This window comes from Eurytemora carolleeae, unplaced genomic scaffold (genome assembly GCF_000591075.1).
Source record: "Eurytemora carolleeae unplaced genomic scaffold, Eaff_2.0 scaffold825, whole genome shotgun sequence".
Taxonomy (NCBI): domain Eukaryota; kingdom Metazoa; phylum Arthropoda; class Copepoda; order Calanoida; family Temoridae; genus Eurytemora; species Eurytemora carolleeae.
The window spans coordinates 124,652-138,949 of NW_019397476.1; the positions used below are offsets into that span (position 1 = coordinate 124,652).

The 14,298-nt window shown below is 31.4% G+C and overlaps 1 protein-coding gene across 1 annotated transcript in view; it reads left to right on the forward strand.

Moving 5' to 3' along the window:
* The window catches only part of LOC111714493 (glucuronokinase 1), a 20,711-nt gene continuing 6,413 nt past the window's right edge, over window positions 1–14,298 (forward strand). The window contains exons 1-13 of the mRNA XM_023489616.1: window positions 1–127; window positions 896–976; window positions 1,439–1,501; window positions 1,778–1,796; window positions 3,400–3,466; window positions 5,002–5,157; window positions 6,095–6,158; window positions 8,162–8,256; window positions 8,666–8,772; window positions 9,830–9,911; window positions 11,811–11,832; window positions 12,368–12,460; window positions 13,968–14,069. Coding sequence (XP_023345384.1) covers window positions 26–127; window positions 896–976; window positions 1,439–1,501; window positions 1,778–1,796; window positions 3,400–3,466; window positions 5,002–5,157; window positions 6,095–6,158; window positions 8,162–8,256; window positions 8,666–8,772; window positions 9,830–9,911; window positions 11,811–11,832; window positions 12,368–12,460; window positions 13,968–14,069 — 1,053 coding nt within the window. The 5' untranslated portion in view covers window positions 1–25. The remainder of the gene's footprint in view (window positions 128–895; window positions 977–1,438; window positions 1,502–1,777; window positions 1,797–3,399; window positions 3,467–5,001; window positions 5,158–6,094; window positions 6,159–8,161; window positions 8,257–8,665; window positions 8,773–9,829; window positions 9,912–11,810; window positions 11,833–12,367; window positions 12,461–13,967; window positions 14,070–14,298) is intronic.

Sequence of the window (14,298 nt, forward strand, 5' to 3'; positions counted from 1 at the left end):
ATCTGTTCCTTTATTTAAGATAAAAATGATCTGTATTCTGCTGGTGGCTGGACATGCCTCCTCTCTGGAGGCGGAGATTGCGGCGGATAGATCCGGCAAATATTCACACCTGGAGGGCGTTCCTAAGGTACTGAAAATGTACGGGGCCGGGGGTCCTCTATTATTTTTAAAATCTACGAGTGGTTTAAAATATTTCTAGGTCATCGTTAAAGTTACTTTTTATTCTGAGCTGAAAACTTTAGAATGAGATATCCTTAATCCCGATTACTTAATCTAAGTATCCGGACACACTTTGGATTTTCTTCTTGAACCGTTCTTTCTTGGATATAGTAGAGAAAAATCAAAAACCGGTTTTTTAAATTAGAAAATTCCTCCCGGTTTTGTATATTTATCTTAAATGGCGCACAAAATTTCAATTTATCGGCTTCATACACGCGACACTGATTGGTTGAATTTTTTACACTTTTTAGGATACAAGTACAAGATTAGGTTAGTCTCGATATTAAGAAAAAGAGAGGATTGAGCATTAATCTCGATATCCACCATTCTAAAGTTGTCAGCTCTGGGTGCACTACATGACAAAGCAATTATGAATAAATTTGTCTAATGTTGATTATCAAAATCCAACTTTTTATCAAATTCATTTAAAAATGTGATAAGGTTTAATTTTCCGTACAGAGACTGTTGTTGTTATTTCCAGTGATTCACAATAATACACTCCGTAACTTTTAACTTTTTTTAGCTTGAAAACCTATAATAATCGATTTCAAAGTTTAAACTGCGGATACCTCATTCATTCTGGATTATACAAAGCTTTAAAGGTACCATAGTGAATCAGACACGCCGCTCTAAAAATAGACCTGGTACCTCTAATAAAGTATTTTATTAATTCTAGGCACTTTATCCTGGAGTAGGCGGTAAAAAGATTCTTGATTACTGGTGGGATATTATCAAGAGTAGACAACTTTTTTCTGAGGCAAATTTTTTAAGATTATTAATATTTTTTTTACTTATGTTAAGGTTGAGATGAGATTTATTTTTACTTGACAAAATTAGTGATGCTTAAACTTTAAAATCTAAAATTGGCAAAATTCTATTTGAAAAAAAATGTTTGTATCTGCATTCAAAGAATCTTCGTGTACAGCTATAGTATATTGAAAAAAATCCGTAAATGGTGAAAGAAAAAAATACAAAGCAACTAAAAATGTTGTAGAATCGGGTTTATAAAGGAAAATAAGATGCAGCTTACCAGAAACCAAATTTAATGAATTGGAAAGGTCACTAAACTACCTACCACCGGTTCAAATCATGAATCCCTGATTCTAATCCTCATAAATCAGTGATTAAAGATTTGAGCCCACACGACGGTAGGTATAGTTCAGTAAACTTCTATTTTCAAAATGATAATATTTTGTTTTTAAAATGTTGATTTTTGCAGGTTTTCCTTGTCACCAATGCTGATAAATATAAACATTTTGAGAGATGGGCAACTGCCAGCGAGGAACAGATTTTTAATTTGATTCAACTTTTAATTACTGATTTACAGTTTAGACCAAGGTTAAAAAGTATTCATTCTTTGAACTATAGAACGTTGGAATTTTTCAGCACTTTGGCAAAAAAATACTTAAATTTCACAATATATTATCATGACTCTAGTTTTAAAGGTCTCTTGTATTATGAAAATTATTACCAACCAATCAATTCCTTTCACCAAAAAGTGATTTTTTCAATTTTTTTCATCATGGAATTTTTTTTTTGAAAATCTCTTATATTTCAGTTTCCTGTTGAAAATATTAGTAAGTATTTAAATATTTTTATTAATTTTGTAAAAACTTTATTCAAAGGGGATGTTTTCTTTTCGAAACTTGAAGACTAAGTATGATAAAAGTTAAAGGAACAATGTTGTTTGAAAGATAAAGGAATTAAATCTTTGTCACAAAGTCACATTTCTAAACCCTAAATCTTTGCAACCTAATGGTACGCATATTAATATTTCTAACAAAATTCATATCCGCGAGGTCTACGACATTGTGTTGTTAATATGTAAAGATTGTAAAATAGAGATTGTGGCAAACACTCAATTTCTTTTTTGAATCTTGGAGAATCTAAAATGACGCTTCATTAAAGTAGTTTCATTTAAATAACAGAAGTCAACACATTAAAATTATCAAATTTTAAAAAATATTTATTTTTTGGTAATTTAATATTTTTTTACGTATTGAACAATCTTAATAATATTTTATATAAACTTAGTACTTGCTTAAAATAGAAGAATAGTTTATTAAATTTTTATTTGAATGGAATTTCCAGAAGTGAGTTTTATAAAGATTTTTTTCTTTGATGTAAGAATTCTAATTCTTACAAAGCCAATAGAAAATTTAAATCATTGGTGCTAGCTTTGTAAAAAAGATTATTTTTTTCCAAGAAGTTTTCAATGACTTCTAGAATTTCCAGTTCTTTTAAAGGATTGTTACAGGTATTTGAGTAATGATTTAGGTACAAATAATTATATAAAAGGTTCTAAATTCAATGTTCTTCCTTTTTGGGGAGTTCAGTCATTTCTCTTTAGTCGTTTTGACGTTTATTGGATACAAACAGAGAAACAAACAGACAGGAAACAAAGTGAATATATGTAGAAACTGATTGCTGTTATTTTGCAATACAAATTTTGCTCTTACATTGTTTATATTTTCAAGCTAAATTACATTTCTTTTTGCAATCAACTATTTCTAATTTTAGCTTTTTCTTAATGCAGTAATGTACCCAGGTCCTCTACGGTTATTGTTATTACAATTAAAATTATTATTTTTTAAAACAATATTAAAAATTGTACAAATATAATCTAGAGTCTGTGAGTACGAACTCTAGTTAAAACGCAGGGATAACTATTTCCAGTATGTATATTTACTCTATGGTAACAGGGTTAAGATTCAATGTTTACATATCACATAAAAATGCTGAAAGTGAAATGCATGGTATCGTTTATAGCTGCCTTGGTGTACAGATGTGGAACTCTCTTATAGAGGCCGGCTATCGTCTTTCATAATCTAATATTTCATAACTAATTTTATTATAAGTCTAATACTGTATGGTTAAATCGTTAAATGCTATTATTTATCAATTACTGCAGTTAAATAGTTAAATGCTGTAATTCATCTATTGCTACAGTTGAATCGTTAGATCCTGTTAATTATCCATTATACTGCAGAAAAATCGTTAAATCCTGTTATATATCAAATACTTGCAGTCAAATGAATATATGCTGTTATTTATAAATTGCTACAGTTAAATCGTTAAATGCTATTATTTATCAATTACTACAGTTAAATCGTTAAATGCTATTATTTATCAATTACTACAGTTAAATCGTTAAATGCTATTATTTATCTATTACTGCAGTAAACGATGGAACAACTAGTAGAGAAGAAAGGTTGGGAGCAGTTATGGATCTAGAACTTTGTCTCAGGTTAAACTTGAACTTGTAAACAATAATAAAAGTTTAAGATCTAATTATTTATTCTTGTAAAACGTTATGGTTGCACATATACTGTTTAATAATTTTACTTTAGTAACAAGTTACATCTTATATTTTTAACTATTGTTTTATACAGATTCCGATTATACTGTATTTTCATAATTTTTAAGCATTAAGGGAGGGGTGTAACTTTTTGAAAAAATAATTATATCTTATATTAGGACCACTAGCAACTTTATGTTATGTATTTAAATATCAAAACTTAAGATTGATGAAGGATTTGTTATTCCGTATTCTCTGTGCTGTGTAGGATGAAGTATCTATGAACGTATATACTCTATGTTGTGTAGAATGAAAAATATATGAATTTTTATACTCTGTGTTGTGTAGGATGAAGAATCCATGAATATATAAACTCTGTGTTGTGTAGGATGAAGAATCCATGAATATATAAACTCTGTGTTGTGTAGGATGAAGAATCCATGAATATATAATCTCTGTGTTGTGTAGAATGAAGAATCTATGAATATATAAACTCTGTGTTGTGTAAAATAAAAAATCCATGAATATGTATACTCTGTGTTGTGTAAAATGTAGAATCCATGAATACATAAACTCTGTGTTGTGTAAAATGTAGAATCCATGAATACATAAACTCTGTGTTGTGTAGAATATAGAATCCATGAATATATATACTCTGTGTTTTGTAGGATGAAGAATCCATGAATATATAAACTCTGTGTTGTGTAGAATGAAGAATCTATAAATATATAAACTCTGTGTTGTGTAGGATGAAGAATCCATGAATAAATAAACTCTGTGTTGTGTAAAATGAAGAATCTATAAATATATAAACTCTGAGTTCTGTAGAATGAAGAATTCATGCATAAATAAACTCTATATTGCTAGAATTAAGTATCTATGAATAAATAAACTCTATGTTGTGCAAAATACAGAATCTATGAATGTATATACTCTGTGTTGTGTAGAATGAAGAATCCATGAATATATAAACTCTGAGAATGAATAGTCTATGAATTTAATGAACATAGTAAAAAGCTCCATATTTGTAAACCTGAACATACTTGTATGTAACTACGTTGTAACTACGTTCATTAGTTTAACTACGATTTACTTTAACTACATTCATTAATAAATAAAAAATATATATACTCTGTGTTGTGAAGAATGAGGTATCTATAAATATATATACTCTGTGTTGTGAAGAATGAAGTATCTATAAAAATATATACTCTGTATTATGAAGAATGAGGTATCTATAAATATATATACTCTGTATTGTGAAGAATGAGGTATCTATAAATATATATACTCTGTATTATGAAGAATGAGGTATCTATAAATATATATACTCTGTATTATGAAGAATGAGGTATATATAAATACATATACTCTGTGTTGTGTAGAAATATATACTCTGTGTTGTGTAGAATGAAGTATCTATAAATATATATACTCTGTGTTGTGTAGAATGAAGTATCTATAAAAATATGTACTCTGTGTAGAATGAAGAGTATAGGAGAGGATGTACTAGTGGTTGCTGCTGATATGATATGCCAAGATGAAAAGTTTGATATTGCTCAGCTGATAATAATAATAATATTAATATTTATAATATCTGAAAATAATGATTACAGAAATAGTAATAAAAACCGTGAAAGGTGATTTCCCGGTAAATAGATTTAACACATTTTTTTCCTGACTAATAGTTCAATTATGAACCTTTCACTTTTTATTTTTATTTTTACGGTTTATAAAGAAATCAGGATTCAATAAAATTAATTAAAACTCGATTTTTAGAATTTTCCTTTATACAGTATGTTTGTGAAACGGTAACTATTTGGGACGCGTGTAACATTTCTAAATAATTAAAAGTTTTAGTTTGTTTCTTCTAATCATTTTTCCTTGTTTTTTATCGGATATTTTAAAAGAAATGCAGTCTTCGTAACAAACTCAAATTTTCTAACCCCTGTATCTTTGCAACATGATGTTGTTAACTTTTGATATTTTCAAACATCGATTATTTGATCAAACAAAATTCAAGTTTAAATATCCAAGGTCTTCGACCTGTATTTGCAAATATTTAGGGATTAGAAAATAAGAGTTTGAGGAAAAGACTCAATTCCTTTACAAAAATAAGAACAAAATCGGAATTGGGCCCACATGAAAAAACCATCTCTTATTTTGTTTAAAGGAAAATGCTAACTTTTTTCTTGTTTTAAAACATGCTTTTATACCCAAATTTAACGTTCTTTTCTTAAAAGAGAAAAATTAATTAAAATAATTATTCAACAAACACTACAAAACCGAATAAAGGATTTTTTAAAATGTACAGTATATGCCCTAATATAACAAAAATTATTTTACATTTAAAATATGAAGATGCTCTTTTAAAAAAGAATGAAATACACTATCACGCAGATTAAATTAATTTTTTTAAATTACTAAAATTTTAAGGATTTACTTGATTATAAGATAAGAACTTAATTTTATTCAAATTGTTTTGTGAATAGGTTAAAATCCTTAAAGCTTTTGTCTATTAAAACTTGATATCAAATTATCAAATTATAATTTTATAATCTGCTATTTTTTCTGCAGGAGCAAAGAGCGAGGAGATTTAGCAATATATTACGAGATGTTAGCCTCAGGTTTTACAAATTATGTTAAAAGGGAGTTTACATGAATGTTGATGGGGGGGGGGGGATTTTTTCGAATCTTCAACATTTTTCCACAGGGGAAAATGGTAAAAAATCTAGATTTTCTCAACTAAAAAATTCCAAATTATCACTCGTTCTTCTATGTAGAATGTTGCATCACATAATATATATGTGTTGTTTTTCACCATGGTTATCAGGGCACACTGAAACTGTAGAATAGACTGAGGGTTCATTTCGTCAACTTTATCTTGGTTCGTTTTAATTGCTAAGACTTAAAAGGTTTTGGATTTTATCACAAAAAAATGATCCATTTAAAAAATAATTTTAAAAAGGTTGCAACACTTTACCAGTTTGCTTTTGTTAAACTTTGCAAAAATAGTTATCATAATTATATAAAAGATATTAAGAAAAACTAACCAAAAACTCTTTTTAGATTTAAATAATTTATTAGTTTAAGGGGAGTGTTTGCGAAAAATGAAAGGGGGTATAGGCTTACCGCGCTTTTGATCGCTACTTATAAAGTTGATATTTCATAATATTTTTTTTATTTTTTATGATCTGATAGTTACTTTTAAAAACATCAATTCCTGTTTCGAGGATTTTTGATAATGAAGACGACATTTTCATATTTTCCTGGAATGTTCGAAATTCCAGCGCCAGTGAAATATTATTTTCAAAAAACAAAATTAAAAATTTTATGAAATATTAATCGATGACTATTGTTTGTAATATCTGAATGATTTGTTTGGAATTAAATTGATTATTTTACGATCCGAGTTGAATGTTGCAACTTTCTGAATTTGTATGGACGCTACGTTCTTCAGCATGAGTCGTTTTTCACAATTTTCTCCTTATATACGCAACAGATAGAAGTAGGATTAGTAGCGATCAAAAGGGCTTAGTTTTTGCCGTAAGCCTATACCCCCTTTCATTTAAAAAAATTTTAAATTTTGTAATTTACATATTATCTAAACATAAATTTGAATGGCGTGCAAGCTGAAAACTTTAGAATGGTGGATATCGAGATCAATGCTTGATCTCCTGGTTTTACTAAACCCAAGACTTGGTTAATACGCTTTCGATATCAGCGTGTCGTGTTTAATACGCTTATTAACTTTTGAAAAACCGGCTTTTAATTTTTGCGCATTTCTGGTGTTGATGGTGTCATATCATTTGAACTAATGATCGATTGAACGAACGTAATTTTTGGATTAATGTTTATTAAAACTTACGTTCAAAATTACTATAGTTTATAAATGTGATAAAATTTCACTAAATTTTCAATAAGTTCATATTAACATGATTAAATTTATATTTGTTCAAATGCTCCAAAAGCCGGCTTGTGAACAGTTCAACCGGTATAGTCCAATCGATATAGCATCGTATCCGTAATTGTTATCAAACATAAATTTTATGCAGTAGGGGTATCAAATAGAGAGGATTAGGAAACAAATCAAAAGTGTGTACATTGGATACTTATATTAAGCGATCCAGATTAAGAATATCCCATTCTAAAGTTTTCAACTCAGAGCTGGGAACTTTAGAATGAGATCCTTGTAACCTCGACTACTTAATCCGAATATCCAACGTGGACACTTTTAAAATCTTGCTTAATCCACTCTTTTTTGGATATAGTACAGAAAAATCAAAAACCGGGTTTTCAAAATTAGATGGAGACCTTCCCGTTTCTGTATAGGAATTTAAATGGCGCGCAAAATTTCAAATTTCCCGGCTTTTGAAACACGACTCTGATTGGTTGAATTCTATACACTTTTCAAAGGATACAAGTACAAGATTAGGTTAGTCTCGAGATTAGGAAAAAGAGAGGATCAAGCATTGATTTCGATATACACCATTCTAAAGTTCTAAGCTCAGTACACATACCCTTAGAAGAGATATTAATTCAAATAGTTTAAATTTTAAAAAAATGAATCCATCCCTGGTTTCAGAATCCCCTAGTTCCAGAGGCATTAACCCCCCCACAAAAAAATGATTCATATTTGTTTAGTTTTTTGAGAAGCCAACAGGTGAGGAAACCCAATCTCGAAATGGCAGTGTGGTTTTCTACTGTTTCCGTCAATCAACTCTTGAGCTTGTTTCAAGGTTAAGCATGTATTCCCCTTTTTGATGACTTTTACTTTAACAGCTGAGTTTAATAGGGTTTAAAAATCTTTTAAGGACTTTAGACGTAGGCTTGTCCGATTTACAACGGTATCCTTAAACATAATTTTCAATCTTACAATCTTAAAAGTGTTTAATTTCTTTGTCTCTGTTTCCTAAATTCAAAAGTTCGCCGATTACAATTGAAAATAATAAACTTTTAGAAAAAAATGGATATTTTTTCATTTCTGATCAGACAAAGGTTTAAAAGGCCCCATTTTTAAACATGAACCTTTATAAATGGTGAACAAATGTAATGTATTATAATTATCATTTTGCAATTATCCATAAAAAAGATTTATTTCGAGATTAATTCGAATTAGTAATTCCCTCTAAAACTGTTTTGTTGTAGATATTTAGGAGAATATAAACTAAAGGAAGAACGAAGCTTTGGATTGTTCCTTCAATGGTTGATAAATGAGCAGGACGGAGAAGTTTACGGGATGAAACTTCCAACCGGTGAGAGAACTCTTCCATCTTGGTTCTTAGTTTTCATTTATTTCTATTGTCCTTCATTCTTGATTCTTGGCTTTCTTTTTGTTTTTTATCCCCCTTCTTGTTTTTCTTATGCCTCTTCTTGTTTTTCTTATCCCTCTTCTTGTTTTCTTATCCCTCTTCTTGTTTTTCTTATCCCTCTTCTTGTTTTTCTTATCCCTCTTCTTGTTTTCTTATCCTTCTTCTTGTTTTCTTATCCCTCTTCTTGTTTTTCTTATCCCTCTTCTTGTTTTCTTATCCCTCTTCTTGTTTTTCTTATCCCTCTTCTTGTTTTTCTATCCCTCTTCTTGTTTTTCTTATCCCTCTTCTTGTTTTCTTATCCCTCTTCTTGTTTTTCTTATCCTTCTTCTTGTTTTTCTTATCCCTCTTCTTGTTTTTCTTATCCCTCTTCTTGTTTTTCTATCCCTCTTCTTGTTTTCTTATCCCTCTTATTGTTTTTCTATCCCTCTTCTTGTTTTCTTATCCCTCTTCTTGTTTTTCTATCCCTCTTCTTGTTTTCTTATCCCTCTTCTTGTTTTTCTTATCCTTCTTCTTGTTTTTCTATCCCTCTTCTTGTTTTTCTTATCCTTCTTCTTGGGTATTCTTTTATTCTTGTTACTATTTTTGATTAACATATTTATTTCTGTTAAAGATCAAATTTTTAACTCATTCTTGTGTAATTCTAAATCATTGAATTTTATACTTTGAGTATTTCGTTTGTCTTCTTTATCATTTTACATCTTTCTAATTTAACTGATTATTCTCGTATCTTCTTTTTCATTCTTGGTTAGTTTCGTATTTTCACGTTTGTTCTTGGTTGTTTTTCTTGCCTTTTTCTTTCTTCATTGTATCTTCACATTTATTCTTGATTAATACTATATCTTCTTCCTTATTGTGTCATTTTCATAATTCTTGGTGTTTCTTGTATCTTCTCCTTTGTTCTTGCTGATTCGTATAATTAAGTGTATAGAATATAGTTTTGAATCAATAAGAAAAAGTCAGATAAAATTTACATTATTTTAACCTTCTATGTTTGTTTTAGGTTTCCAGTTAATAGGGGAAACTACTCTTTCTGAATACGAGAAATGGTTATCCTTCTTTTCCCAGCAGTGTTCTTCCTTCAGGTTTAGTTTAAATCTTTCTTTTCCCAGCAGTGTTCTTAACCTTCAGGTTTAGTTTATATCCTTCTTTTCCCAGCAGTGTTCTTCCTTCAGGTTTAGTTTATATCCTTCTTTGTTCTTCCCTCAGGTTTAGTTTATATCCTTCTCCCAGCAACGTGTTCTTCCTTCAGGTTTAGTTTATATCCTTCTTTTCCCAGCAGTGTTCTTCCTTCAGGTTTAGTTTATATCCTTCTTCTCCCAGCAGTGTTCTTCCTTCAGGTTTAGTTTATATCCTTCTCCCAGCAGTGTTATTCCTTCAGGTTTAGTTTATATCATTCTCCCAGCAGTGTTCTTTCTTCAGGTTTAGTTTATATCCTTTTCCCAGCAGTGCTATTCCTTCAAGTTTATTTTATACCTTCTCCCAGCAGTGTTCTTTCTTCAGGTTTAGTTTATATCCTTCTTCTCCCAGCATTGTTCTTCCTTCAGGTTTAGTTTATATCCTTCTTTTCCCAGCAGTGTTCTTCCTTCAGGTTTAATTTATATCCTTCTCCCATCAGTGTTATTCCTTCAGGTTTAGTTTATATCATTCTCCCAGCAGTGTTCTTTCTTCAGGTTTAGCTTATATCCTTTTCCCAGCAGTGTTATTCCTTCAGGTTTAGTTTATATCCTTCTCCCAGCAGTGTTATTCCTTCAGGTTTAGTTTATATCATTCTCCCAGCAGTATTCTTTCTTCAGGTTTAGTTTATATCCTTCTTTTCCCAGCAGTCTTCCTTCAGGTTTAGTTTATATCCATCTTTTCCCAGCAGTGTTATTCCTTCAGGTTTAGTTTATATCCTTCTTTTCCCAGCAGTGTTCTTTCTTCGGGTTTAGTTTATATCCTTCTTTTCCCAGCAGTGTTCTTCCTTCAGATTTAGTTCATATCCTTTTCCTAGAAGTGTTCTTCCCTCAGGTTTAGTTTATATCCTTCTCCCAGCAACGTGTTCTTCCTTCAGGTTCAGTTTATATCCTACCTCTCCTAGCAGTGTTCTTCCTTCAGGTTTAGTTTATATCCTTCTTTTCCCAACACTGTTCATCCTTCAGGTTTAGTTCATATCCTTCTCCCAGCACTGTTCTTCCTTCAGGTTTAGTTTATATCCTTCTCCCAGCAGTGTTATTCCTTCAGGTTTAATTTATATCCTTTTCCCAGCAGTGTTCTTCTTTCAGGTTTAGTTTATATCCTTCTTTTCCCAGCAGTGTTCTTTCTTCAGGTTTAGTTTATATCCTTCTTTTCCCAGCAGTGTTTTTCCTTCAGGTTTAGTTTATATCCTTCTCCCAGCAGTGTTCTTTCTTCAGATTTAGTTTATATCCTTCTCCCAGCACTGTTCTTCCTTCAGGTTTAGTTTATATCCTTCTTTTCCCAGCAGATTCTTCCTTCAGGTTTAGTTTATATCCTTCTCACAGCAGTGTTCTTCCTTTAGGTTTAGTTTATAGCCTTCTCCCAGCAGTGTTCTTCCTTCAGGTTTAGTTTATATCCTTCTTTTCCCAGCCGTGTTCTTCCCTCAGGTTTAGTTTATATCCTTCTTTTCCCAGCAGTGTTCTTCCTTCAATTTTAGTTTATATCCTTCTTATCCCAGCAGTATTCTTCCCTCAGGGTTAGTTTATATCCTTCTCCCAGCAGAGTTATTCCTTCAGGGTTAGTTTATATCCTACTTCTCCTAGCACTGCTCTTCCTTCAGAAGATAGTCATGCAAAAAATGTCAAACAAAAAAAGAAAGAAATTTTATTTTCACAGAAAGATAAATTCAAAAACATTGTCAAAAGCGCAGGTTTTACTAAATCAAATTTCGTCGAAAAATATTTTCAAAATTAAACGAAAATTTAGAGCTACTTTTCAATACCTATTTCAATGGAAATTTTTAATTTGATTTAATGAACTTCTTCCAGGGGCCTGCACCGTATAACAAAGGGATGTTCAGATTCAATAAGATTTTTCCAGAATTGAATAAATTAAAATATTCTTTTTGTATTAAAAAAAAATAATTGAAATTTACTCTCCCATCTTCTGTGATGTAAACTAAAATTAGATCTGAAAACACTCAAGGTTTTCTAATTTTAATCTGTTAACTTTAGATTTTGAGGAATTTTGAAATAATGGTCTTAAGAAGATTCGCAACAAAGGAAGTGTGTTTTTGCCACAAACTGAAATGTTTTAATCCCTTATCTTTGTAACCTGATAATTTAAACCTTTTAAACCTTTCATTTAAAACTAATTTTTTGAGCTAACATAATTCTTTCTTTGAAATATCAGATGGGTTACACATTTAGTTTGTGGCAAAATCTTAGAAAATTCCAAAAATTCCTATGACGGAATTTTTGGGGGAGTTTGTTAACGGAATTCGGTAGAATGCAATTTTTTATTTCGGGAATTGTCACGTTGTGTTTCCTTCTTCTTATACTCTGGATACTGGAACTATCTTGCTCTTGACTGAAAATCGGATCAGCGCGCGTATGCCCGGGTTGGTTTAATGGGAAACCCATCTGATGGATTCTATGGGAAGACGATCTCTCTGTCAATAAAGAACTTTTGGGCGGAGGTAGGAAAATAAAGAATTTTTCAAATTTTAAAGATTTATTGAAATCGAAGTATGGAAGGATGAAGGAGGAAGTATTGAGACATATAGTTTTTGTGCCAGGGATATGTATGCTCCCCACTAAAAAATTAAGCGACAGAAAAATCGTAAAATTTTACATTCCAAAATTTGAAAATAATTCATGATGCTCCGATTAATCGCATGTCTTCACAAAGGAAGATAATACTTGAATTTAGGTATTTTTAAGTGAAAAAGATTGCATATCCAAACCTTTAAAGTTGAAAACTGTAAAAAAAACACTTATGTATCTACTACTCTCTTCTAACGGGGGAGCATGAAAAAAATCTGCGCTCTCCACTTCTTTATAAATACTCTCCCCTAAATAACTCCTGTGTGTGCTCCCATGAAAACAAGTCCTTTGTGTTCTCCCATGTAAACAACTCCTGTGTGTTCTCCCATGTAATCATCTCCTGTGTGTGCTCCCATGTAAACAACTCCTGTGTGTTCTCCCATGTAAACAACTCCTGTGTGTTGTTCTCCCATGTAAACAACTCCTGTGTGTTCTCCCATGTAAACAGCGCCTGTGTGTTCTCCCATGTAAACAACTCCTGTGTGTTCTCCCATGTAAACAAGGGTGTTTCAGAAAAAAATTCTTTTTCATTCTTTAATTTTTGTCAAAAAGGTTTAAACCTTAAGTGACCCTCCATGCAAAGATGGCAATGTCCGATTTACAACTGTACCCTTAAAAGCTTTAAGAAATTACACTTAAAGAATGAGAGGTTGATCCTACAACCCAATCCTCTCAACGATCCTAGAGTCCATATGCATAGGGTTGTATATGTGAGAGTGAGAGGTTGATTCTACAACCGAATCCTCTCAACGATCCTACGGAGTCTGTATATAGGTTTGGATATGTGAGAGTGAGAGGTTGATCCTACAACCCAATCCTCTCAACGATCCTACGGAGTCCATAGGTATAGGTTTGTATATGTGAGAGTGAGAGGTTGATTCTACAACTGAATCCTCTCAACGATCCTACGGAGTCTGTATATAGGTTTGGATATGTGAGAGTGAGAGGTTGATCCTACAACCAATCCTCTCAACGATCCTACGGAGTCCATAGGTATAGGTTTGTATATGTGAGAGTGAGAGGTTGATTCTACAACCGAATCCTTTCAACGATCCTACGGAGTCTGCATATATAGGTTTGGATATGTGAAAGTGAGAGGTTGATCCTACAGAGTCTGTATATATAGGTTTGGATATGTGAGAGTGAGAGGTTGATCCTACAGAGGCTGTATATATAGGTTTGGATATGTGAAAGTGAGAGGTTGATCCTACAGAGTCTGTATATATAGGTTTGGATATGTGAAAGTGAGAGGTTGATCCTACAGAGTCTGTATATATAGCTTTGGATATGTGAGAGTGAGAGGTTGATCCTACAGAGTCTGTATATATAGGTTTGGATATGTGAGAGTGAGAGGTTGATCCTACAGAGTGTTTTATATAGGTTTGGATATGTGAGAGTGAAAGGTTAATCCTACAGCCCCATCCACTCAACGATCCTACAGAGTTCGGTAGTCTTGCGGATCTGCACGGTATTACCAGTAAGGTATTAACAGAATTACATTGATTTGTAGAATTTAATGATCGTTTTTGGATCCCAACCCTCGGCATAAGACAGCATTCTATGCAATGTGGATTTCCCGTTACAATTTGCATTCTCATAACACTTTTTTATTTTACATTTAGAGATTTTCAAAAAGTAGTTTAATCGTAATAGTTTGACAGAAACTAAAGATATTAAACTCCTCCTCCTCCCCCTTTAGGTATTTTTAAGT